This window comes from Simochromis diagramma, unplaced genomic scaffold (genome assembly GCF_900408965.1).
Source record: "Simochromis diagramma unplaced genomic scaffold, fSimDia1.1 OVJJ01000590.1, whole genome shotgun sequence".
NCBI classification, from domain to species: domain Eukaryota; kingdom Metazoa; phylum Chordata; class Actinopteri; order Cichliformes; family Cichlidae; genus Simochromis; species Simochromis diagramma.
This window is the reverse complement of record NW_024387057.1, coordinates 658757-683498: the sequence shown is the minus strand read 5'-3', so window position 1 is coordinate 683498 and position 24742 is coordinate 658757. Positions and strand designations below refer to the sequence as shown.

Genomic DNA, 24742 nt, shown 5'->3' with positions numbered 1-24742 from the left:
CCACGGACGCGCGTAAAGCCGGCGCTGCCGCCGATGCTTGATGCGCGACGACTCGGCGGCAAATCGGTTAATGGCAGGTTATAAATGCGCAGTAAGCCGAGACACGATGTCCATGTTGGGGGTGATGTATGACAGGAGCTGGGCGACAAAGCGGAGGGAAGCTGTGGAGGAATCACTGCAGTGCAGCAGAGCTGTCAGTCAACCGGCAGAGGAGGCTGCACACAGCCCACTGAGAGCCGCCGCCGGGCGTTAGGCTGACCGGCAGCTGATTTCACACTTTATTGTTGAATCTATGAGGATATTGATGCTTCCGTATCACATCAGGGCATTTCCCCATCCCTTTATTATCACAGCAGCCTCCTATCTGCGCAACAGCAATGGTGACGCCAGCCGATTGGCTTAAGAGTCTTTCATTTTTTGCCACGGATTTATTACTTTAAGCGGCTACAGTCACCCTTTAACTTCATAAATCCCACAGGAGTTTTATTTCCTCCATCTCTCCCTCTGATCTGCACTCTCCCCTCTGCTAGGATTTCCTCCTGTTTTACGCATCGCCCCCGCTTTACCTTGCGCCTTTGTGCTGCATCTCTCGCAGCCACTGTATATCACAAAATCGGGGATCCTCCTCGTTGTAAGACAGCACGAAGACAGAACTGCTCAGAAGCAGCCTCTCTACGCAATCTCGCCATCGCACCCCCTCCCCTCCTCGTCGCGGGCCCACTTTCTCAAAATACACACTTCTCTGGCACACATACATAAGCCTGCTCAGATGCGGAGGGAATGAGCGAGCCTCCCTCCTCCCTCGTCCATCAGCATCTAACAGCGCACTGCCTCTACCAATCTGTGCAGCCGGAGGACCACCCCAACCCCGTGAACCCGAATCTACCCGCCCTGCTCGCTTATAAATACCGCTCGATTTACACCGGCAAGTCTTGGTCTTCGGAAACGCTCAGGGTTGCAGCAGAACATCCCCCTTTCGTCTTACCCCCCCTCCATCGTTTCGCTGTTTTTTAAGAAAATCTCACGAATCATCCATTTTTCCCCCACTATCATTACTACCCACTCTTTTTTCCCCCTCCCTCTCTCCGAACTGCACTTTTTTTTCCATCTTCTTCTTGCGGCCAGTTGCATGCATTGTTCGTCTCCCAAAATGGTTTGCGAGACTAAAATTGTTGCGGATGAACACGATGCTATACATGGGACCAAAAAAGAGTCGATCCTGTGGAGCTCTCCTCCGTCCAGCACGCCTCTGAACCCCGCCGAGGCCAAGGATGTGAGGAAAGACGTGGTTTTTATCCGCGAGTTTGAGCGCGGGGATCAAGAGGAGGTACGCCGCATCTTTTACGAGGGTATTATGGAGAGGATACCCAACACAGCTTTTAGGGGGCTCTGGCAGCAGCCCAAGACCCAGTTTTTATACGTTCTTCTGACAAGTAAGTACCCGCACACTTCCGTGTGCCGTGCAGCTTATGTGTGTTTCAGACCAACTTTTTTTTCTGGTCATACGCATCTCAAAAACTTCAAATGTAACCTCTAACATGGATTCATGTGCGCAGGTAAATGTCGCTGTTGCGCGTTTTTTATTAGGTCTGCGCCCTGAAGCGATTCCTTTGAGGAACTTGCCTTCAAAATCATGCAGAAATCTGATGCTTCTTTGTTGTCGTGGCTCTGTGGGCGATGTGCAGTTAAGTTGAGAAAAAGGCTGTTGCTGCAGCAGCAGCAGCAGCAGCCGCCTCATACTGTGCCACACCGGGCACGCTGCTCCTACACGCCAACAAAAGGCATGGCAGGCGGCATGGTGCATGTGTTTAACCGATGTGATGACATGCCGGTGCTTCAATGAATGACTGAATGAATTTGAGGATTGGCCCAAAGGGTGCGCGCACGTACCCAAAAAGCACTCCCCCGCCGCGCCGCCAAATACACACAAACACACATGAACACGCACGCACGCACTCCCCCCCAGTCGCCGCCTCGTCACCACCACCACCACCTCCGCCCCTACACAGCAGTCAATGCGCCACATCTCGTTTGGCTTTTTGTTGATGTTGCCGGTTTAGGTAAACGCGTCTTGCGTCACAACATGTACGGTTACGCACATTAAAGAATAAAAAATCGCATGAAATCTGCTTCACATACCCCCCTCCCGCCAATTAATTTTGCTGTTTGGATATTTGTCTCGATCCTTCCAACCAAATTTGATCCTGAATACTGAAAACCTCGTCTGAGCGGAAGCTTACTACCCCGCGCATTTTAGCGCTTTCTGTTTCGCTCCACCTGGAGTGCAAATGAGCGAACAAAGTAGCAACTAGGTTACTGCATGGCACGCAACATGCTACGCGCAGCATCCATCCTGCTTGCTTCTGTCTCCCTTTGCGCCCCCCAGCGTTACATCTTACTAATAACTCCCAACATGGACTGCACTGGTTGGATGAATCCAGCACTAACACGCTCTCCTCAGGCAGAACAAACTCTGTCGTTCTGTTAACTTTTGTCTCCCAGAAAATGTCTGATGAACGCGGGTTTGTGTGAAAAGTTATCCAAATATTTGATTCAGCTGTTCCTGATATTAATGCTTACAGATGTCTTGTTGTGTATGTGTGTGTGTACGGGTCCGGCAAAAATCAAACATGTGATTTTCTCTTCTGACAGGTTTTGTTTATTTTTCTTCCATTTCTCCATAGTAATGTGCTTTTACATGACCAAATCCCTCACGCTGACCTGTTGTGCACCCCTCATTCTCATGGGTGCGCGCTACTACTACAGCAGGAAAGTTATCCAGAACTATCTGGACTGTGCTCTGCACACGGACATGGCTGACATAGATGCATATTACATGAAACCCACAGGTAAGAGGCAGGGAACACATCACTGTTTTCACACACACGCACACACACACACACACACAAAATGTGTGTGGTTTTGTCAGTTCCCAGTGCTCCACCATCACCAGCACGCAGTTAGTGGGTGAAAAAAATGCATTGGCGCACTGAAAAGTTTGGGCCTGTAACTTTTAACAAGACAAAAAACCAAAAACGCTGTTTTTAAACACAGCTGTGTCTAAGAGTCTTCAGGCGATGCAGAGGCAAATCATCAAATATGCAGGTCGTCTCCCTGCTTTCCCACCCCTCCTCCCATATCTCTGTCTCCACTCCTTCCCCCACTCTGCTTCCTCTCTGGGCTCTGCTTGGACACTGAGGTAGGGGGCGGGGGGTAAAGGGTGGGGCGGGTGGGGGTGGCATCACAGGGCTATTGATCGTGCAGAGGAGACTGCTGATACACTTTCTGCAGTACACTCGGTGTCGGCAAGGCTCATTTCCTCCACTAAAGCTTCTAATTGGAAAAATCAATCCACCTCTGGTGTCATCTCTGACTATTCATTCTCCTCGGGAGTTTAACTCCGGGCAGCAGCGACGGACAGCCACGTACACCTGTGACACACTTTTTTCCACACATTCCCCTGCCTTGTTAACTTCTTGGACACATTTATTCCCTGTTAACCCAGACCACGTGGCAAATATAAAAAGCAGGTGTTCATCAATTGCCCCCCCCACCATTGTCTGCTTCTCTCTGACATTGTGCCCTTTGGCTTAGTAATCCAGTGCATACACAAATGCAATTTAGCATTCCCATTATTGCTGCAGGGCTGTGATGGTTTAGATGGGGTCAGGCACCACTGCTCTTGGACAATGCTAATGATTATATCCGTGCACTCTGAATGGGCCCACGGGGATGAACACCTGGGTACCAGCACGCGGTCCTGATGGAGAGGCACCGCTGACGTCACTGTGGTGCTTTGTTTAAAGTGTGTACAGAATGGCATGGCACGTAGGGGTGCGTGGTTATATAGAGGAGGAAACATTTGGCCAATAACGGGGAACTTGTTGAACTTAAAGGCCCTGAAAACAGATCATATAAGTCAGCTTCTTTCTAAGAGGAACGGGCTCTAATGCAAACACACACTTTACTGCTTAATGAAAACTGGATGTGTATTAATTTAAGGAAGCCTGCATAGTTTTTATTATTTGCAGTCTTTGGTTTCTTATGACATCTTAGAGAGGGGATATTCCTAATATGGTCATCTCAGGGTCACAGTTCTGGCTGTGAGCACAAAAGTCCCACCGACTTGCTGTTCAAACCTGTTTGTGAGGGGCAGCCAATGAAAAAAAAGTTGGCTTAAAGGGGGAGGGTGCACTGAGGGACTGCACCAAGGTTAAGTATAAGATAAATAAGGATTATATTAAACTGTGAATAATGCAAAGCTACTTTAAGAGAGTTTAAGAGTAAACATGAGCATGCACACAGCCCACTGTATGTATAACAGTAATTAGCCCTCTTTAATGCAACACGTTGGCCAAACATGGTGTTGGTTTGTTGACAGCTATGACCCTATAAGCACATAATGACATTTTCTGATGGCACTTGGATGATATTTATCTGTTGCATTTCATTTGCTGGTGCTTTAATATTTAAAAACAGTGATTAAGGGATGAAAACCCCCAGACATTTAAGTTAAAAAAAAAAAGATAATTAATTTTTTTCCCTGGTACAAAATGAGAATAATGAAAAAAACAAAACAAACAGGTTAGTTGTTGTTATTATACTATATTTCTTATTGAACACCTATATTGCTATCGTCCCTGAATTTCAGAAGGACTTGGACAATAAACTGTCAAATCAACCTACTGGGTCCTATAAGGAAAGTTTCAATAAGATAATCAAAGTGTCTAAAAACAAAAAAGAACATGATCATGCCATATTTTAGCTTGTTAGCAGCAGATAACAGCAAAAGAATAAATCACAAGATAAATAACACGAGTTCATCTCTGAGGTTTACTTGACAACCATGCAAACACCAACTCTGTGGACTGTAGCTCTCTACGTGAGCCAAGTAGCTAACGAGTTAGCTGTGTCTGTGTGGGTGGGTCTGACAGGGAGCGTTTAAGAGTTTGCAACAGATGAGATAAGGACGTTTGTGTTCAATAATGTGTGTGTGTCTTCGAGGACTTCAAATAGGAAGTGATACAATGTTGAGTGTGTGTCTGGTGCTCGAGGCTTCTCTGTGTTTTTAGAGACGGTTTGCTGAATGTGGGAGGTCAAATAGTTTGAAACTCAACATTGAATTTCATAATGCTTGTTTTCTTTTTCACCTTGGATGATGGGGATGTATGAGATGTGCTGCTTTAGAAGAAAGATAGAGCCAAACACAGGAAGACACGGAGTTCTTCGTGACACTGAAATAGAATATAAAAGGAATAAACTCCAATAAGCACAAAATCACCACAGAGTAATAAAAGAAAAGCGATTCCTGACTGAAGACACATATCCCTCTCCACATGGCACAACTACACTAATTCATACTCTCACTTCCTGTGATCACTCACTCTGCAGCCTCTTAAGGCCAGCTGTCACTGCTTTCATTAGACCTGTAATGCTGTGTGTGTGTGTGTGTGTGTGTGTGTGTGTGTGTGTGTGTGTGTGTGTGTGTGTGTGTGTGTGTGTGTGAGCAGGCAGACAGGTTGTGAAGTAAATTGAGCTAACAATGGTTGAGAGGATAAATATGTACGTGTGTCTCAAATAAAGACTGGAGGCTTATTTCAATCCATCCATCCGATTCAGGGTTGTGGTGGGCTATCTTACCCAGCTGTTATAGGGTGAGAGGCGGGGTACACCCTGGACAGATCTGGTACAAAAATGCCACTTAATTGAAATTAAATTGATTGATCGATTATTTCAAAAATGATCTGATTTGCACTCAAACACACAATAATGTTTATAAGCTTAAATAAAAACAGCATTTAAAAGTACTCAACAAACCCTGTGAAGTAATGTAAATTTTAATCCGTTTCCTCTATTCAGTTTCATTTATATAGCACCAAATCAGGAAAAACAGCTGCCCCAAGGTCAGGGGCGTAATTTCCAGGGGGGTTATGACCCCCCCTCAATAATCACACCCAACCAATATAACCCCCCCCCAATAAAATTGTGAATTATCTTGCATAAATAGGCTGTTGATTTTCTTTACTCATTTCAGGTATTACCAGCAAAATAGTTGCATGTTTAATCATCTGGGAATTTACCCACATTTATTTATTTATTTAGACAGAGATCATGACCCCCCCCCCAATGTTCAGCACTGTAATATTAGAGAGAGAAAAACAACAATTTGGCAGTCCCACATGGGCAAGGTCTTGGCGACAGCGGGGAGCAAAAACTCCCTTTTAACAGGAAGAAACGTCTAGCATGAGCGCAGATACAAAAGACTAACCAGCTACAGAAACTATTTAACAGAAAATAAAATAAAAGTAATAAAAGCTGACTTTATTTATTTTTCGACAAACTTTTCTTTTTGACCACATCTAGTCATTTCATTTTGGAAAGTTTAAAATCTTTTTTGTTTCTTAACAAAAAGTAGCAGCTAAAACTTTTGGTAACTTGTAAAAACAACCCAGCTGGGCTATAATATAATGAAGTTTAGTGCTGAGACTATTATTTGCTACATGTTGGAGAGATACCAAGAGATACCAACCCAGCTTTGTGACTGATTGCTCGTTACAGTTATTATTTGTGCATTAATGTGCAATTTACAGCTGCCATTATTAAGGCCTTTCTACTGCTCAAACCCAAAGATCTCCAAAGCAGTCAAAGCATGCTATAAAAGACTTCTTTTTGGAGTAATTAAAAAAGTCCCGGCAGCAGTCGGATCATTTATCCCCTCTTTAGTCGTTACTTGATGTGTCACTTTAGGTCATCCTAAAGCCACTTACAGCCTAAAAAGCAAGTGTAATGAAATGAGGGTGTGAGCAGACACTGAACCAAACTCCCTGGTGTGGCGAGATACCCGCTCATTAATAGCGTCTGTTTAATGAGGCGTCATGATCACTGCAGGGTCTCATCGAGGCAGCGGACATTAAAATACCTGCTCATCTCATTGTAGCCCTGTATGTGTGTGTCTATACATTTATGCATGTGTGTGGAAGAGGGATGGGGGAGGTTCTAGCTCATTCGGTTGCAGGTGAGGGCGCAGCTTCCTCTGCCGGTACTCGTCCTTATTTTAGGACTGAACGACAGAATGAGGGAGACAGAGTATAAGAGAGAGTGTGTGAAGGAAAGAGGTGAGACAACGGGGCATCTGAGGGAGGGGTGTTGTAAAGTATAGCATTTACTTTATGTGTGTGGGGAGGGAAGATAAATCTAGGGCTTGCTGGCCAGCAGATAGACCAGATGTGTCACAATCATGGCCTCTGGGCCAAACGCAGCTCTTCACAAATTTCAGTTTAGCTTCCTTATCACTTTAAAATTCCCAATAAATTTGGGCTCAGCTGGTTGTTACTGTAGTCTGCACAGTCTGCATCCACAACAGGAGTGTTTTTGTTGACTGGTATCGCACTTGAGAAGAGTATGAGCGACATGTATTTTATTTTAAACCGAAGCGTATCAGAAAACTGTGTCTGTCCAGCCCATGTAGTGTTGTCATGTCCAGTTGTGGCCCAAAATGAAACTGCGACACACAAAGGAACCTCTATGGGATATTTCATGCACATCAGCTGGGATATCTTAGATTAATGAGCTTCTTTGGATGCTTCCCTCTACTATTCCTTAATCTTTCTGGGATCTTTTTTCACCCTCACACCTGTATCACTCCTCCTTTTCCTTGTCTATATACTTCATCTGTGCTGAAGGGGAGCAGGTGTGGTGGAACAGCTGGGTTATCTAGAATTCTGGCAGACACAAAGTAATGTCTTTGGTCATGAAGGGAAATGAAAAACACTCTTTACTGGCTACAGTAAACAGTTTATCAGTCCCTAAGTTTGTTTGACTGAGACCTAATATTAGGGAGAAAACCTCAACAACACTACAGTCCTCTATGAGGATGGACTTGGCAACAGTGGGGAGGAAGAACTCCCTTTTTCAAAGGAAGAGGCCTCAAGTATAACAAGGCTTGGCAGTACTCTGCTGGGAGTGGGAAATGAAAGTGAAAAAAGAGAGGAGCACAGAGTGAATCGGATCACGTTGATTCCTTTACATCACTGTGTGACTGCTGTTCTCAGACTGCACACGTCCAGGTTTGCTTCACAACTTAAAAACTAGACTTTTCTCCACTTAAACAAAGAAAAATTAATACAATTTCCACAGCAGAAAAAAAGCTAAATCAACCTTGTATGCCATTTTATCTCTGCCACAAGTGAATGCTTTTTCATGTTTCGAGTCAACACCGGGGAAACGTCGCTTAGAAAAGTCCATATTTGACTTGTTGAAAATACGCACACGCCTCTTTGGCCTTCAGTGGTGCAGGTGGCACGCTGTTATGTCTGCGCTCCAGAAGAAGCAGCAGACATGAAAACTCTTTGCCCCCAGAGCTGGTGCTGCTCTGATTTCATAATCAGCTGAGTGGGGCTCAGACTGCTTTTATCCACATATTTTGTCCCAGGTTCAAAATATTTTCAGCACATCTTAGAAACCACCTCAAAGCCTTGCTGGTACTTTTAATGTTGGAGCTAGATGTCCTTAAACTTACACCTTCCGTTACCAGTTTGAGGGTTTGTGCCCACATAAATAACACATTACTTAAAAAATATAATATATATCTGATTAAGTACTAGGACATGTTTTAGTTTTAAGTACCATCATAAGCACGATTCCTCTAAAGGCTCTGCTGGACGCATACCACCTGGAGAATACACGCTTGTCTTTTAATTTTTCCTGCACGCTGAAAACACGTGAGCATCTGCCACTTGTCGGTTCAGTGTTTTGAGGAAGTCGATCCCATCATTAATAATAGATTGCAGTCTCGCTACCTCCGGCCTTTGTCTTACATTCTGCTTAAATCAATGGCGAACAAAGGTGCTCGTCAGAGAGACTAGATGGCGTGTCAGCGGCTTCATTAGTTTTCGCGTTGTGTATTTTCTCGCTGTCTTGACTCGCTCATTACAGAGGAGCCTGTTATCAATAGACGAGAGACTACGTGCATGAAGATTAAGACTGAGTCTGCAGTTTAAGGGTCGCGATTTATAAAGGAACAATAAATGTAGAAGTAATAGGTTTGAGCTCCAGTAACGTTAAAAAGAGATAAAAATTATTATATTGAGCAGAACCGAGTTCAGCTTATTGAGTTCAACAGTCCCAGATTCTCACGTGGCCCCTCGGACAGGAAGATTAATCGCCCACCTCTGGGTTAGATTAACATTTTGCATTCGGTCGTGAAGCCCACACGGGTGACCTTTGACCCCGAGAATCAAACCAGAGAGAGATCGAGAGAGAGGGCAGTCGGAGCAGCAGCTGTACGCTGATGGATGCCACGTACACATTAAAGCGCAAGTGTGCAAGAAAAAGGACGCGTACTCGCACGCTTGCGTACAAACAACACGGAGACGTGCTGGCGGACAGGCAGGCGGCAAGACGAACAGTCGGGCGTGCGTAATGAGTTCCTCTGAGTGTGTGCTCATGAAGCGTGACAACACACACGTAGGCGCATCAGTCTGCTTTGCATTGATGAGTGCTCACGCGCACATCTGGAAACCGTGTCCTTTGTGTGACAGTCATCTCTTCTCAGCATTCGTCGCCCGTGGCCAAGGAAGATACTGCTGACGTGTGGGGTTGTGCGTGACAGGTTAATCCATACTCCCAGCATGCACTCTGACCTGAGGAGTACAGTGTATCTGTGTGTGAGCGCATTACAGAGACTCCGCCTTAAGTCTTTTTGCTTTAAAGTGAAAATAAAACAGTATTAAGGGATTTTTATATATACAAAATAACTTGGAACCCCCCAGGTCTCCCCCCCCCCAACCATATAAACATAATGCAAAATGCTACAAATTGAAACTCATATGTGCAAATTAATGTTTAATTAATATTTTTTAATTTGTCATTTTCAAAAAAAATGTAGTTTCTGGCGTTTATTTCATGATTCAGGCTATAACGGGTTAACCATATGTGGAGCACTTATGCTAATGTGCCCAGTGGAACAAAGCGCAACATATGTGTGTTTTTTTAGCACTACAAGTGACAAAATGTGACCAGAACTGTCGGGAAGAAAAATAATCGTATAACACAGTCTGATAAAGCACCTTATGAATACCACAGGGAGATCTCATTCCCCACAGAAACACGAAATGTAATGTCTGGGGGGGCCGGATTAATCGTGCAGCGATACTACACTTTCAATCCAAAGCCATAAATCACTGTTGCTTAAATTGACTTTAATGTTCCCTGCAGCAATGAAACGCCTTCTGCAGGGAAATAGAAAGAAATACTTTGGTCGCTAGAAGCCTAAACAATTAGCAAACACGTCCAAATCCAAGCCGCCGCCGATCTTTCGCCCAAAACGCGTTAATACGGTGTTCCCTTCACAGAGGAGTGAGCTCCAGCAGAGCGAGGCAGCGTCTAGACGGAGCCCTTACCATATTAGGCCTCCAGGACAATCTTCTTGCACACAATAAAGCCCATTCCTGTCTATGTGCTCATGTAGTTTGTAGGTATGTGTGTAATTTTTAAAATTTAATGGAGGGTTCATATCACAGCATCAGCCAGTATCTAACACTCCCACGCGCATGCATGGAGGATTATTAATATCTACTGAGCTACTGAGAGAAATTAGATCCGCCGCTTTAAGAATACAGTAATCAGATTCTTACTTGTGAGAGAAAGATTTCCACAACTCAGAGCTCTTCCTCCCTTTCTCACCCTTCACTCTCTGCTCAATCTATTTCTTATCTTGACATCATCTGTATTCTCCGTGACCCCCACCCCCACCCCACTCCCCCTGTAATAATGGCAGACCCCCTCCTTTGCGTTTGTATGCCCTAGCAGCAATAATGGATCCTTTCAGTCTCATCGCATTTACTGTTAACTCAGATGCTCGCCTTCCTCCTCCTCTGCTGCTGCGTCTTTCACACAGGACAGCTGAATGACTTCTTCTTTTTTTGTTCCTCTTTGCTCTCTTTGACTAACTCCTTTTTCTGACTGAGTAACCTCATTCATACAACCTTCCAGTTACACACACTCACACACCAAAACATAGGCGGTACACTGTAGTACCGCTCCACTCTTAAACAGCTGCGGGAGCATCAGAGAGCTTAACGCTTTTCTCAAAGCGAGTTCCTCCTTCACTCGCTCCCTCTTTCTAACTCGTGATACCTTGAAAGACTAAATTAATTGTTATTTATCATATTTAGCAGAAAAGTGGAAGCGTGTAGAAGACAGATATTTACAGCTTTAGTTAACTATTGCCCTCAAATATTTTTATGATGACCCTTCCAAACTCTAAGACAGGGAAAGTCTTTGACTCAGAGAGCTCGCCATCATCCTGTCTTAAAAAAAGCCACCATGGGTGTAAAGTAAAGCCATGCTAAAAGCTCTGAGAGGCTCTACTACCCTGCTCACACACAGGAGTGTGTTTCCATCTTAGTGTAATTACTATGCAAGCTTAGATTTGCTAACAAGCACTAAAAAACACAGCCTCCAAGGCCGGGATAAAATGACCAATTTATAGTAGAGGCCCTCTCAGTTATGCCGTAGCCTGCAGATTCAGGTCACAGATGCCAAACGACACCCGGTGAGTTAATGAGCCACACCGAACAGGCTGAAATTTCCCATCTTCCCCTCTGACAGGTCAGTGCCTCTGCTGCCCCAGTTCACTGATTGTTCTTTAAGCTCCTCCATCACCTCCAACATTTCAGTGCCCAGATGCCAAACTTTAAATTTATTCTGCTGCTGTGTTCAATCATTTCCAATGTGAGTTTAACTGTGCGAGACTCCCAAAGTACCGTAAAAACTCAAAAAACATTTTAAACTTGTGAGGGTGTCAGGTGAGGACTCAGCAAAGTTGATAACTTATCAGGACATGAGCGCGTACTGACAGGGTAAAGACAAAGCCTCTGATCAGCTTAATACAGCAAAGAGTGCTTCACTATGGCTTCCCTCAGCATATCATAGCAAAACTGCAATGAGGACGAGGTCAAAGGGACGGGTGTACAGTGCACCCTCTCAGCTGTTTGGTCTTTGAATAACACGTTCTAATTAAACCAGCTGCAAACAAACATATGTCAGAGATTTGAGTCATTAAATCAACACATCTGGACTGAATTTCCTCCAAACTGTAATCAACCCTGATTAAATTTCCAGCTGTTGTTCAGCAGTTTGTCGCGTGCATTTGTTGTCACTTAAACTTTAACGACAATCTCTCCGGTTGTTTGTGAGACACTTTACTTCAGATCACATGGACTGGATGGATTTACATTTTTTTCTAGTCTTAATGACCATTCGAAGGACCTCGGACTACGAGCCGCATGTAACCACACACAGAGCGCTTTTTGCAATACACTCGATCTATCGCACATCCACGGCCACTTCAGAATCACAGATTAACCCATAATAACATGAGAAAAACTTTATTTACTCCAGATTTAAGGAATCCATTTGTTAACAAATGCTGCAAAGATGATAAAATGATAAAATTATTAATGATAACAATAATATCTGACAGATCTGGCCTGTCTGCCAGACACATGTATTGTGTTAGAGGGTGACACCATTGCTAACAGTCTCATCAGTGACCTCCTCCCCGCCACCGCTTCAGAAGTGTCCAGTTTGGAGCCAAAAACTGCAGATTTCCCTGTGCTCATCACAACCAAGTGATAGAAAATCAAAAAATTTGCAGCATGTTGCAGGATCTCAGTTTCCTTTGGAAACAGAGCCTGTGACATATATGTCTTGAGTATCCAGAAAGAACCAACTGCATACAGTCAGGGTTCAAACCAGGAGCTTTCTGATCTCACTAGAGGAAAACTACGAAGATCTCAAGAGTCATTTTGGTTTATCCTCTGACTGAAATCATTCAAATTACTGTTGATTGTCTGGATCAAAGTGAGAAACAAGCTAATAGACAGGAAGATATTACCAATCATGGCTGTGAGCATGGCTGAGAGGAATAACACACACACAACTTTTAGAAAGCGGTGAATGGAGCTGTTATGTGCCCTGCTAATGAGCTACGTTTTCCTTCAATAGCCTAAAACAGGAAGAAATCCACGCACATCCTCACCATGTAGCGTCCAAATGTGACCGACTTACTAAAAAGATTAGTTTCTGTAAACAAGTGGGCTTAGATGACAAATAGCACCGAGCTAACAGTTTACTAATCAGCTCCAAGCTTCCTTAAAAAGTAGCTGATGAATCCAACACTAATGGTACTTAATACTAAATCACTTAAACTCTGCATGTGAGCTGCACAAACGAGCCCCTTAAACCATCATCCACCAAAACTCTGTTATGCAGATCCAAGTGGCAGTGAGAAAATAATGCTGTGACTGTTTTTTTTAGGGTTATAGGACTTTCATTAACCAGAGATTAAACTATATGGCCAAAGGTTTTCACTCACGCATCCAAATCACTGATTTCAGGTGTTTCAATCACCTCCATGGCTCAAGTGCATGAAATCAAGCACCTATGCAGACTGTTACTACAAACATTTCTGAAAGTATGGCTCACTCTCAGGAGCTCAGTGGGAGTAGGAACAGTTTGGGAATGCCCCATTCCTGGTAAAAGATAGCTGCACACCAGTGCATGAAGCAAGGCCCAGAAACACATGGATGAGCGAGTGGTGTGGAAGAACTTGACTGGCCGGCAGAGTCCTGACTTCAACCCAACACTGTACCTTTGAGATGAATCACAGAGACTGTGAGCCACGTGTTCTCATCCAAAATCATTGTTTGACCTCACAGATGTGCTTATAGAAGAATGGTTAAAAATTCCCATAAACACTCCTAACCCTTGTGGAAAGACTTCCCAGAAGACCTGAAACTGTTATAGCTGTAAAGGATGGGCCAACATCATATTAAACTCTATAGATTAAGGATGAGATGTCACGCAAGTTCAGCAAATACTTTTGGCAACATAGCCTGTGATATTCTGTGATATCAGCAAACTGCACAGTCATCTGACCCACATTTCCAGAGAGGCAGACAAAATCTCTGATCTATCGCTTCTAGTCTGCAAAGTGTTCAAATCATTGTTTCTATATCCGATAATTAAATCCAATTTGGCTGCAACATCTCCACACTTGGGGAAACTCGAGGGGCTTCCAGCTTATAATGTCAGCACTAGGAGAGTGGGGATCACTTGGGGGCTGCCCGTTGCCACAGTTGTTTGACTCGCTAACAGAAGCCTCTGGATCAGCTTAACACAAGCCTGCAGGGCCATCAAATCCTCGCGAACACGTGGGACTGATGCATGATGTCAATTTCACCGCCTGTTTAGTGTGCGTGTCTGTGTGAGGGAGCAGCAAACGGAGAAGAGGGAGATGTTGTGTGTAACGGCATAAAAAGTGAGAGTAAGGACAAAGAGAGAGAGTTAGGATTCAGAGCTCGTGAACAGATGGAGGCAGATTTCTGCTGTCCGCAGGTCGGCCTCTGCCGGTCACAGAACAGTCAGATTTACTTTGTCTGTCACAAACAGATGGCATTTTAGTACAAAACCACAGAAACACTGCCAGCACATGGAATAAGTGCTGCTGATGTTAGTTATCCGACCACAGTTATGCAACACAGCAGAAGGTTTAGAAAGTCTTCTTCTTTGAAAGATTACTGCAAGGGCACATGCATTGTCATGTTGGGTTTAAAAGTCACAAAGCTTCCAGGCTCCTAAGAGTGTCATTAAAACATCATGAATAGCACAAGTTTCTACCTCAGAAACATTTAAACTAATGTTAAATTACACTCAGGATGATTCACATCCTTCTGGCCTCTGAACCTGAAGTATTATCACTGAAAAGTTTCAGAGGGGAAAAGGAACAATTGCTCTGTATCAAAGCGAACCGTTTACAAACTGCAGCAGGAATAAAGATTGATGGTAAAACGGGCTGATATTCAGGCTCTTAGTGGTTCTGTGGTGGAGGAGCATTGTCTGCTGACATTTTTCTATGTCGGTCAAACCTCATTTGTCTGCCTGGACGTGTGTTGAGTGTTTTTGTCTGTCTGTCATCAGTCTGATTAATCCTGAGATGCAGCAAGTCCCTGATAGTGTATAAGCATCTGTAACATGACAGTGTTTTGGCCCAAAAACTCATCTTTAATTGCTATCTGACATCAGAGTCTCTGCTCCAGTATGCTGTCAGCTTTAAGTGACTGCTCTGTCATGCCTGCACTTTTAATCAGCAGTCCTCACTGAGTGGCTAACGTTATTAAGCTCCAGTCAGACCTGCTCATTCAGCTGCTCCCTGCATCCCCTTTTTTCTATTTTCCATTCATTGGTTTTTCTACCCAGAGCCCTTAAGTCATTACAACAGCCATGCAAGGCGACGTTCATCTTGAGATCAGTTCCTGGTGCTGAACTGCCTCATCCAACTATTTTGCAACCAGTTATAGTTTTCATGTCCTGTTTAATAGTTTAAGACAATTATACTGTTTGTTTTGTGTTCCATGCAAGAGGTCTGATATATGATCAAAGTCATGGCAGTGTACCGGAGCAGCTGACTGTGAGACGCCTTTATCACTGATCCAAAAACACAAAAAGATCACCATCACAGGCCCTGTTCTTCACCTTCATGTCAAAGTTAATTATTTCCTCTCATACATGGATACAGTGATGTTAAATAATGAGGTCAGTGTATGTGCAGCTAAATACTCAGTTTCAGACAGTCTGTTTTCTGCTCTTAGCAACCTAGAGAGAGTAAATATGGTCGCTTGCTATTCAAACCTCCTGTTTGATATGGGTGGCCAATCAGAAGAAAGACGGTCCAAACAGAGGCAGATAGCCTATCCTAGAATGGATTATTTTGAAATGTACAACTATTCTAACAGAGGAAAGAATAAAAATATGGAGCTATGAGCTTAATAGGATGAGAGGCTGACAGGCTTAGCACAAAGACAGTAAAACCCTCAAAATTAAGAAACGTAGACAATAAAGAAAAACCAAACACCTGCTCTCAGCAGGTTCAGCTCCACTAACATTGGAGAGATCCCAGTTGGCTGTTTGCAGTGTTTACACTAAGCTTGGCTAACAGGCTGCTAAATCATGTCTATTATAATTCTTGCTTTCGCAGTAAGACTGGATTTTGTTTTCTGTTTCCTCCTGTTAGGTTCCTGTTTCTGGGTGGCAGTGCTCGATGGTCGTGTGGTGGGCATCGTGGCGGCGCAGGGCCACGAGGACGAGAACACGGTTGAGCTGCGGCGGATGTCGGTGGACTCTCGCTACCGCGGCAAAGGCATCGCAAAGGCGCTGGGTCGTCGCGTCCTGGAGTACGCAATGCGCAACAACTACGCCGGCGTGGTCCTCGGCACGACGGCCGTGAAGCTGGCCGCCCACAAGCTGTACGAGTCGCTGGGTTTCCGCAGAACGGGCCAGAGCGAAGACTACCGGCTACCCGGGATGAGCCGCTCGCCGCTGGAGAGGCTCTTCTTCCAGATCCGCCATACCCGCTATCGCCTGCAGCTTCGTGAGGAGTGAGAGGTGACAGGGAGAGAGAGAGCTGGAGAGTTGGAGATGGAGAAAGAGAGGGACAGAGAGAGAGAGAGCAACGACCCTCCTTCACCTGAGAGCCCTGACCACGTCCTCTCCTCTGACAGCTTTTATTTATTTTGTGTCATTAGTGATAACTTTGAGTATGACTTAACACTTCTACTATTTCACCCTTAAGTCACTAACGTTTTTACTACTATTATGCTTTTTTTTTGTTGATTTTTGTATTATACTTTGACATTTTAAAGAAGAGTTTGTTTCTTTTATTAATAGTCTTTTATTTTTTGTATCTTTAATCCTTCCTCTCACCTGCGGGAGAGAAAAATTGGCTTTTTTCAGAAGACATCTAACTGGCACCCCCATCTCAGCACCCTCCCCAGCCCCTTTGGCATCAAGAAAATGTGATTTTGATCAACATTACCTTTCATTTATATTTCTCTGCTCTCCTCAAACCTTCCCTCCCCACAGCCAAATCATGTTTAGTTGCTCAAGAGTGCAGTTTTCTATGTGGGGTGGGTGGATAGAGCAATGCATGGACCGGGGGGAGTACATAGACTCCTCAAAAAAGGGTTAAGGGGAGTTTTTAGCACACACTCTCCTTCATAAAAATGATTTGGTGCGTGAACAGACACACAAACCGAGTGATCCGGCTTTTAGCCACCTCTCCAAGACACCATATTGAAGCACAGCGAGAGTGTGTTACTGACCCCGACAGTGAGAGAGAAGAGATGGCAAGGATGGTTACCGGAACATGTGCTGTGTGCATCCTGCATCATGAATAAACACAGCGCATCTTCCTCACACACACCTTCCTCTTTACTCTCCTCACTGATGGTCCGATTGGATAACAACCCCCCCTTTTCTATGTTCTTTCCCGGATCGATGAATCACCTCCTTTTCTCACTGGAGCTGCGGGGAGGGTCTCTGACTGGTTGCGGTGACAGGAGGGTGGCGCTTTCTCGCTGCAGTGTGTCACACTGACAGATCCCGAGATGAGATATAGCTGCACGTCAGAGCTTGTTATGTGTGTGTCGTGAATATGTGACTGTGTGTATGTGTGTGTACGTTTGACGAGGCTCTGGTCTGACAGCAGACCGAGTCTCAGCTGTGTGCGATGAACCTTTCTCACTGAATCAAGTATTATGAAACTAAACATTAGTACTTTCTTTGTGTACTTTTAAAATTGTTTACTGATTGAATCAAGGTAAATTCTAACACTTTGGATACAGTTCAGTGTTTAACTGATGATTAGTAATTTTATAACTTTGAAGAGGAAACAAACTTCATTTAAATATGCAAATTTTACTGTCAAAACTACAACAATTACAAAGTAGCTGCAGTCTACACTCCGCCTGCTTAATCCAGGTTATTGGGGAGCAACTTGAGTAAGACTACAAGCAATACTCACAAACCTACAGTACATGACTGAGCACAAACAGCAGTTGATTATTTTATCTGATCTATTGGCATTAGTGTTTCCCTTTCCTCCATGTACTTATATTGTGTATACAGCTGAAAAACTGAAAAACTCATGTAGCGAACGTCAGAGTTTCTCCCATAACACCTCTCTCCATCTTCATCCTCCGAGCGTACGACACCAGTAGATTCAGCCATCCATACTCTGAGCCTCAGTTATGTTATTAAACCATTTGTAAAAAGTCCAACCTAAAGCAAAACGTAACAAAAAAAGCACATAATATATAAAAAGGGAAAAAAATACAGATGTAATTGTCACAAACTTAGCACTGGCCCTTCTTGCCTTGCTTTCCTTCCCCTCCTACCTCCCATTCATGAATCTGTCTGCAACCCTGGGCTAGACCATGCACCCTCCATTTGAACCCTGCGCACCCTCCGCTGACCTTTGACCTATCCTGCTCAAGTTTCCAGCCATTCCTGGCCCCTCTCTGCATGTGCCACAGGAGCCTTGCTGCACTGCTTTTACTACTCCATTTGAAGCTTGTCGCATCAGCCGTAGACCCCCGCCCCCTGATCTGATGTCATCTAGGCAGTGTGGCGCTGCCTGGACTGGCTGGAGCTAAGTTGCACATGATGTATGGTTGTATGGGTGTGACGCAAAAGACTCAGAGAGTGAGGGAGAAAATGCCTGTGTGTGTGTGTTCAGAGTTGGTGCAGACACTCACCAAATGCAGCACTGCCTGGATGACATTATGCCTGCCAGCCAACCAACTGTAGAATGCAAAAGCAATGCAAGTGTGGCATGCCTCTGTACCCGGTGTGTGTACGGTGCCTGCCCTAGAAAAGTGTAGAAAAAAGTGAATTGATATATATATACTACATATATATATAAAAAAAGAAAATAAGCTTCTTCTTTGATATAAACATATAGAAAACAAATATGTGTTTCTTTCTTCGGAAAAAAAAAAAGAAAAAAAGTTGTACCATTTGCATGAAATGTGTCTTTGAATGCAAATATAACTTTTAGGAGAGAAACTCCTAACACATGAATTACAATGGAAAAATGGACTTGTATTTTATTTTCTCTTGTTTCTTTTAAAGTAATGGTTTACGTTCTTAATTGTCATGACAAGGGCGTGAAATTAATACCAGCCACAAGCCAGTGCTTGTAAACCTTCACCACTGTATCCGAATCTAAAAGCCTTGCAGAATTGGAAAGTAATCAGATTAATCGGTCACCATCTGGGGGTCGATTAGCAGTAGATCCTTTCATAAATTGGAGCGGGATTGAAGGAATGTGACTCGAAGTGTGTTCTTCTTTGGTAAGATTTGCTAGATTTTCATTGAGCATTTGAAAGTTAATGATGCAAAAGGGGGAAAAAAGTCCCTGCTAAGTTGATCCTAAAGGAAACACAAGTTAGATGATTAGATTTTAATTGTGCTCAATGCCTAAAATGAAACATGCACACGTTTTCTTCTGCATCTAATTCTGTATTACACTCTCCACAATATTATAGATTATATATAAGGATATTTGTATATTATCCCCATAATGAAGGCAAGACCCTGGACGCTGGGTCCGATGACACTAAGGCTTCTTCTCCTTAACTCTTCCTTAAATTTGAGCCACGAGAAACAACGCACTCGTAAAGGAGGCTCAGCCGCTGGTACGCTTTTATCTTTAAAATAGCGCCAATTCAAGAAATCCCACTGAAGCACTATAGAGTAAAAAAACGAGGCACGAAGGCACTGAAAGCATCAAACAGTTCTTTCAGATGTTTTCACTGGGCCGACACGTGGAGGATGCCTCACACCACCTTGATGCATCTGCTTTGAACTTGGTTGTTGCTGGAGAGTCAAAAGGGAGCCACACTTTATTTTTTTGTGATGTTTCTGGAGCAACAGCTTCTCGGGAACTTCACAGAGTACCGAACACGGAAGTTAGAGCCAAACTACAGCATGAACGCTAAAAGCTATGGATCAGACTATAACATTTATTTCACCTCATGTACAATCAGATATCACAGTCAGTGGGACAGAAAACACAGTGGTTATCCCTGCCAGTGTATTCAGGTCCTCCCTGCATGGCTCAGCCCGGTCTTTATCAGACTTGCTTGAGGTTGAGAGCAGGAAGTGGGCCTTCCTGAGGTGGACGGTTAAAAAACGAAATAAAATAAAAAAAATCCTGTCTAGATCTTGTGGAGGAATGTGAAGTCTGTCGATTCTGAGCCATTTCTGCTGCTGCCAATCTCAGTTTTCTGCCTGATGAAATTTTATAAAGCTCCTTCGTGTATTATGGGAGGAACTATTATCCACATTCATACATATTCTGAACAAAAAGGGGACGGTATTCAAAATGCCTTTGCCAAGGCCTTATGCACTGGAATCAAACACTGGAGTTTAAAAACGCTGTGGACTGCATGACTTGAGGTAGTTGAAGGGTGACTTTGAATTGTAAAAGGCAAAGTGCACTGACTAAAATGCATTTATTTCTAGTCTGAGTAATGTCTGTTTTCTACTTAATGTGAATGCTACACCCTGTGAAGCCTGACCTCCGTGTAAAACTGGTAGAGCATACTTAATGTTAGAATGTAGACGGTATGCAGCGTCTATCAGAGTGTATGTTTAGTTACGCACCGTTCCTATGACGTATTTTGCTGATGTACAATCCAAAAACCAATCTCACCGCTGGTTTCTGTTTGTTTTTCCTGTGATTTGTTTGAGTGTGAGCGTGAGCTTTCCTTCCTGAGAAGGTATGCTGCATGGACGCCTCTCCTGCTGGAGAAGGCTCTTTTAGTTCAGAGGGCTTTAAAATAATAACAAAAAGATCACCTGATGCTCTTCTCTGATGGATAAAACAGAGGCACATCTTCAGCATTTATGTATTTATTTATTTTAACTCAAGTGGCCGCTTCAACTTCACGCTAGGTACAAAAACGGTTCCAGTGTCACGATCATGTCACGATATTCATTCAGTTTATCTGCTGGTAAAGGAGCATAGACCTGAAAACTGCACAAATGTACAGATCCTGTGGGTGTGTTGCGTTACTCTGATGCTGCGTGTCCGTGCTCAGCCGCTTTGTGGGCGAACATTCAAAGGCATGAATGTAAACTACCGACATTTTATGTATCTTTTTTTTTTTGGTCTGGTTGCTTTTTGAACGAGAAAAAGTGTAAAATAACAAAAAACAGAAAATTGGGTCTTTTGTTAGATGACTCAACCTCTCAACATTAGACGTTAGACTTTTTGTGCGATTGTAAATAGCCGCCATCTCTTCCTGCTGCTTATGTATTATTTACTGCAGCCTATCATCCTTGCTGGTTTTAACCGATCCCGATGGAGTTTTTTTTTATTTTAGTCTCGGAAAATGGATGTCGCCTGGACTGTTCCACCTGACGAGGAGGGCGAGGGGCGAGGGAGGAATGTGCCACGTTGGCAATTGACGGCGGGTGGGGTGGGGGAGCTGTGGAGGAGGGTGGAGGAGGCAACAGAGCTCCACAGCATGGACTCCCTCTCTCTCTCTCTACCTCTGGTGAGGACTTTGCTCCACTGTGGAGAGCGCTGAAGGACTCACTCTGGACTGAGGCCACGGGTGCCAAGAACACATGAAGCACTTGTAGCACAACTGTGTCTTGTTTTGCTAATACAGTACAAGGTAGTTTGATTTTTTTTACCATTTCCTATAAAGAACATGGATAAAGTTTCTCCTGTATCATCAACTGTATGTATCATAAAGATATATATATACAGGATACAATGTAATAGTTCATGCTACAACCCAAGGCTATTTTAGGAGGTGGAAATTTGCCAAAGGTGACAGAAACTGCTGCATTTTTAATTCCTCACACGGCTCCATTTTGTTCAGCACAGCCCTGTAATTTACTCGTTATTATCTGGAAAACTTCTGCCCATGTGCCATCTAAGCAAGCAATAAACACAAGGAGGCAAAAGAACAGAACAATGGCAAGGATTTTATCAAGAAACATGAAATGCTGCATTGATATTTACATGCCCGACACTGTAACAATTAGTATTGTAACATTACCGCTCATTTATGCTGAAGCCTGAGGGGGTGTTTGATTGTAAAATGTTTGGGGTTATTTTTTATTTTTATGTGTCTTTACATAGGGGGTGTCAAAGATCTGCTTTTTAAAAGGGGTACCGCTACATATTTGTACAGAAGTCAAAGGGAAATGACACAAAGGGGCTAATGGATGCTAAAAAAAGAGTTCAAGCAGACAGGACCAAAAAAAAAAAAAGATTGTGTAGTCCCACTCTGTAAATGCTTGCTTCTGTAAATCTCTTAACAGAGCTTTTATTCAACCATAAGGACTTTTTGATTAACTCGCACCATTTAAACATGCACTGCGACTTCACTTCCTGCAGTCTGTCAGCACGACCGAAGCTAATCAATTAAAACCGTGCTGCAGCCGCCGAAATCACTGCTCTCAACTGCGTATCTTACCAGTGATTTTCAAAGGCTTTTTTTTTTTTTTTTTTTAATCTACGATTTATTACCTGTAAAGCTGTAAAGTATATTTTACTGTATATAGCATCTGGGGGTCATTTTTACTCCTTTTTGTAACCACGCTTGTGGATTTAAAAATATATAAAAATATATTTTTAAAATAAGAGAATTGATTCTGCAGTAGTGCAGGTGTCTTAATCTGTGCTACCTCACAAGAGTCACACAGAAACAGCAGCAGCCACTTTCAGAAGCGCCGCCATTGTGGACTTCCTGTCTGCTTGAACTCTCTGGCGTTGTCGTACTGCGAGCCCGAACACTGCAGCTCTTTTAGCTTGTAGCACGCACACACACCAGCCATGACCATGAACATCAGGGGCTCTGGAGCTATCTAGCTATAGTAAGCTGCTGTAATGCAAAGAGGGCTTTCTCTGCCCTGGAGCTTTGTCATTGCTGTTGTCTGTTGCCAGGAAACTGACCACACAAAGCACAGCAGGGGGACTGATATGCAGCCACACTGTGGGGAGGCAGGCAGGTCAACAAGCCCGCCATGATAAAGAAATGGAAGGAGCGTAGATGGATGAGATGGATGGACTTGAAGTAGGGGGGTGGAGGTTAAACAGCATCTGAGGGAACTTTGTACCCGAGGGACCTGAAGGGGATGGAAAAGAGGCCCCTTTTCAAGTAGAACAGCCAGTACACAGCACCGGGGGCCCAGAAGGTTCACATGTATGAAGGAAGGAGGGTTAAAATCCAATCTTGCAACATGATTCTAATGTACATTATTAGACCAAGCATGGTGTGGTGATTTCTGCATATTTATTTATTCCCAGGGAGTTTGAGAAGATGGAGCATGAGATAGACAAAGAGAGAGAGAGCAAGACAGTAACACCATGTGACCTCTGTGAGACTGCAGTGGCATTTATTGAGATCTATTAGCTTTCAGTTCCCTTTCTGCCATTCGTTTGGAAGACTTCTGCATCACCACATGGGGATTACTCTTAATATCGTGATTATTAACCCTTTCTTTTATACTGAATACAACTGGAACACTGTATAGATGTAAAGATGGGATTTCTTGCATTATGATGACTGAAACATGGATGTACATATATTGTATCGATTAAAATGATGATGCATTTTACACGGTGCTGGAGTTGTTTTTTCCCCCCAAAGAGAGCAGAGGGGAGGAGAGAAATGAGACAGCAATATTTGAACTGAAGTGACATAAATGTCAGCTGTGGGTGGGTGGGGGATATACTGCAGGTTCTACTTACACACCTCCTGGCAGCGAGGGAGAAGCTCATCTGGAGTCTTGAGAGGGATTCGGGATCGGCTCCTGTTAACGGCACAGGTCACTGAGGTGAAGTTATCACTTAAATGACCACACTCAATAACCTCAATTACATCCTGGAAAAGAGATTAACGTTCAAGAAGTCTAATTACGTTTTTCATTTTAATTTAATGCCCGACCATTTTAACCTATCAAATCAAAGGTCAAAGCCCAAGTCAGAGTGGAGCAAAAGTGGGATACCAGCACAGTCTGCTGTGCAACTGACACTGCTAAATAAAACACACTCTGGAAAAACAAAGAAGTGTTTGTTTTACCTCCCTCGTGCTTCGAACAACTCCAAAAGCGCGAGTGTCCTCTTGAATTTGCACATACCAGGCTTTCGTTTCCCTCGCAAAGAGGTGGAGAAGGAGGAGGAGGGGGGGCTTTCACCCTTTAACCACAGAACAATGAGAGAATAGAGGGGCAGATTTCCATAACACTGTCCCTTGGTCTGGCTCTGAACTACTCAGACTGACCTGGTGAGAAACACTTCTCTAATGGAGCGGAAAAGGGAAGGTTGATTCCCCTGGAATAAAAACAAAAAACAAGGGAAACTACAGGAATTTAAGTGCATGACAAGACACTACTCATGTTGGATCTGCTGGATGTTCCACATGCACCTTTGTCCCGACAACTCCTACAATTAGCAGCCAACGTGATGTGACATTTCAAATGCATAATGGGGGGGTTAGGCTTTGTTGATCTTGTCACAAGGCGTATGGTTCTGCCAGACACATTTTGCAGGCTCGAAGGGTCTTAATTGCAGGACACTATAAAAAGTGTCTAGCTGTGGCTGCCACAGATAAAGAAAGTCGGTCAGTGTGCCTGGAAGCCGCTGAATGTGCGCGAGCGCATTCATTTCGGCTGCACGGATGGAAAGTGTGGGTGTCGGTGGACGTGCGTGCATGTACGTGTCCATACGAGCATTCGTGGAATGTGTGCGTGTGTGAGAGAGAGAGGCAAAAAAACAAGACAAAAGGGGCGAGTGGGCTGGAGCCAAGTGAGCAGATAAAAGATGAGCTGCAGCGAGCGAAGAGCAGAGAAAAATTAGATCATCTGCTCTGAGTCATGA

The 24742-nt window shown here is 43.8% G+C and overlaps 1 protein-coding gene across 1 annotated transcript; it reads left to right on the top strand.

Moving 5' to 3' along the window:
• Nucleotides 1-45: 45 nt before the first annotated feature.
• Nucleotides 46-20045, top strand: nat8l (N-acetyltransferase 8-like). The gene is made up of 3 exons (XM_040045092.1): nucleotides 46-1433; nucleotides 2685-2849; nucleotides 16076-20045. Exons 1-3 carry the CDS (start codon nucleotides 1130-1132, stop codon nucleotides 16441-16443), a joined length of 837 nt encoding a protein of 278 aa, XP_039901026.1. The 5' UTR covers nucleotides 46-1129; the 3' UTR covers nucleotides 16444-20045.
• The last annotated feature ends 4697 nt before the right edge of the window (nucleotides 20046-24742 follow it).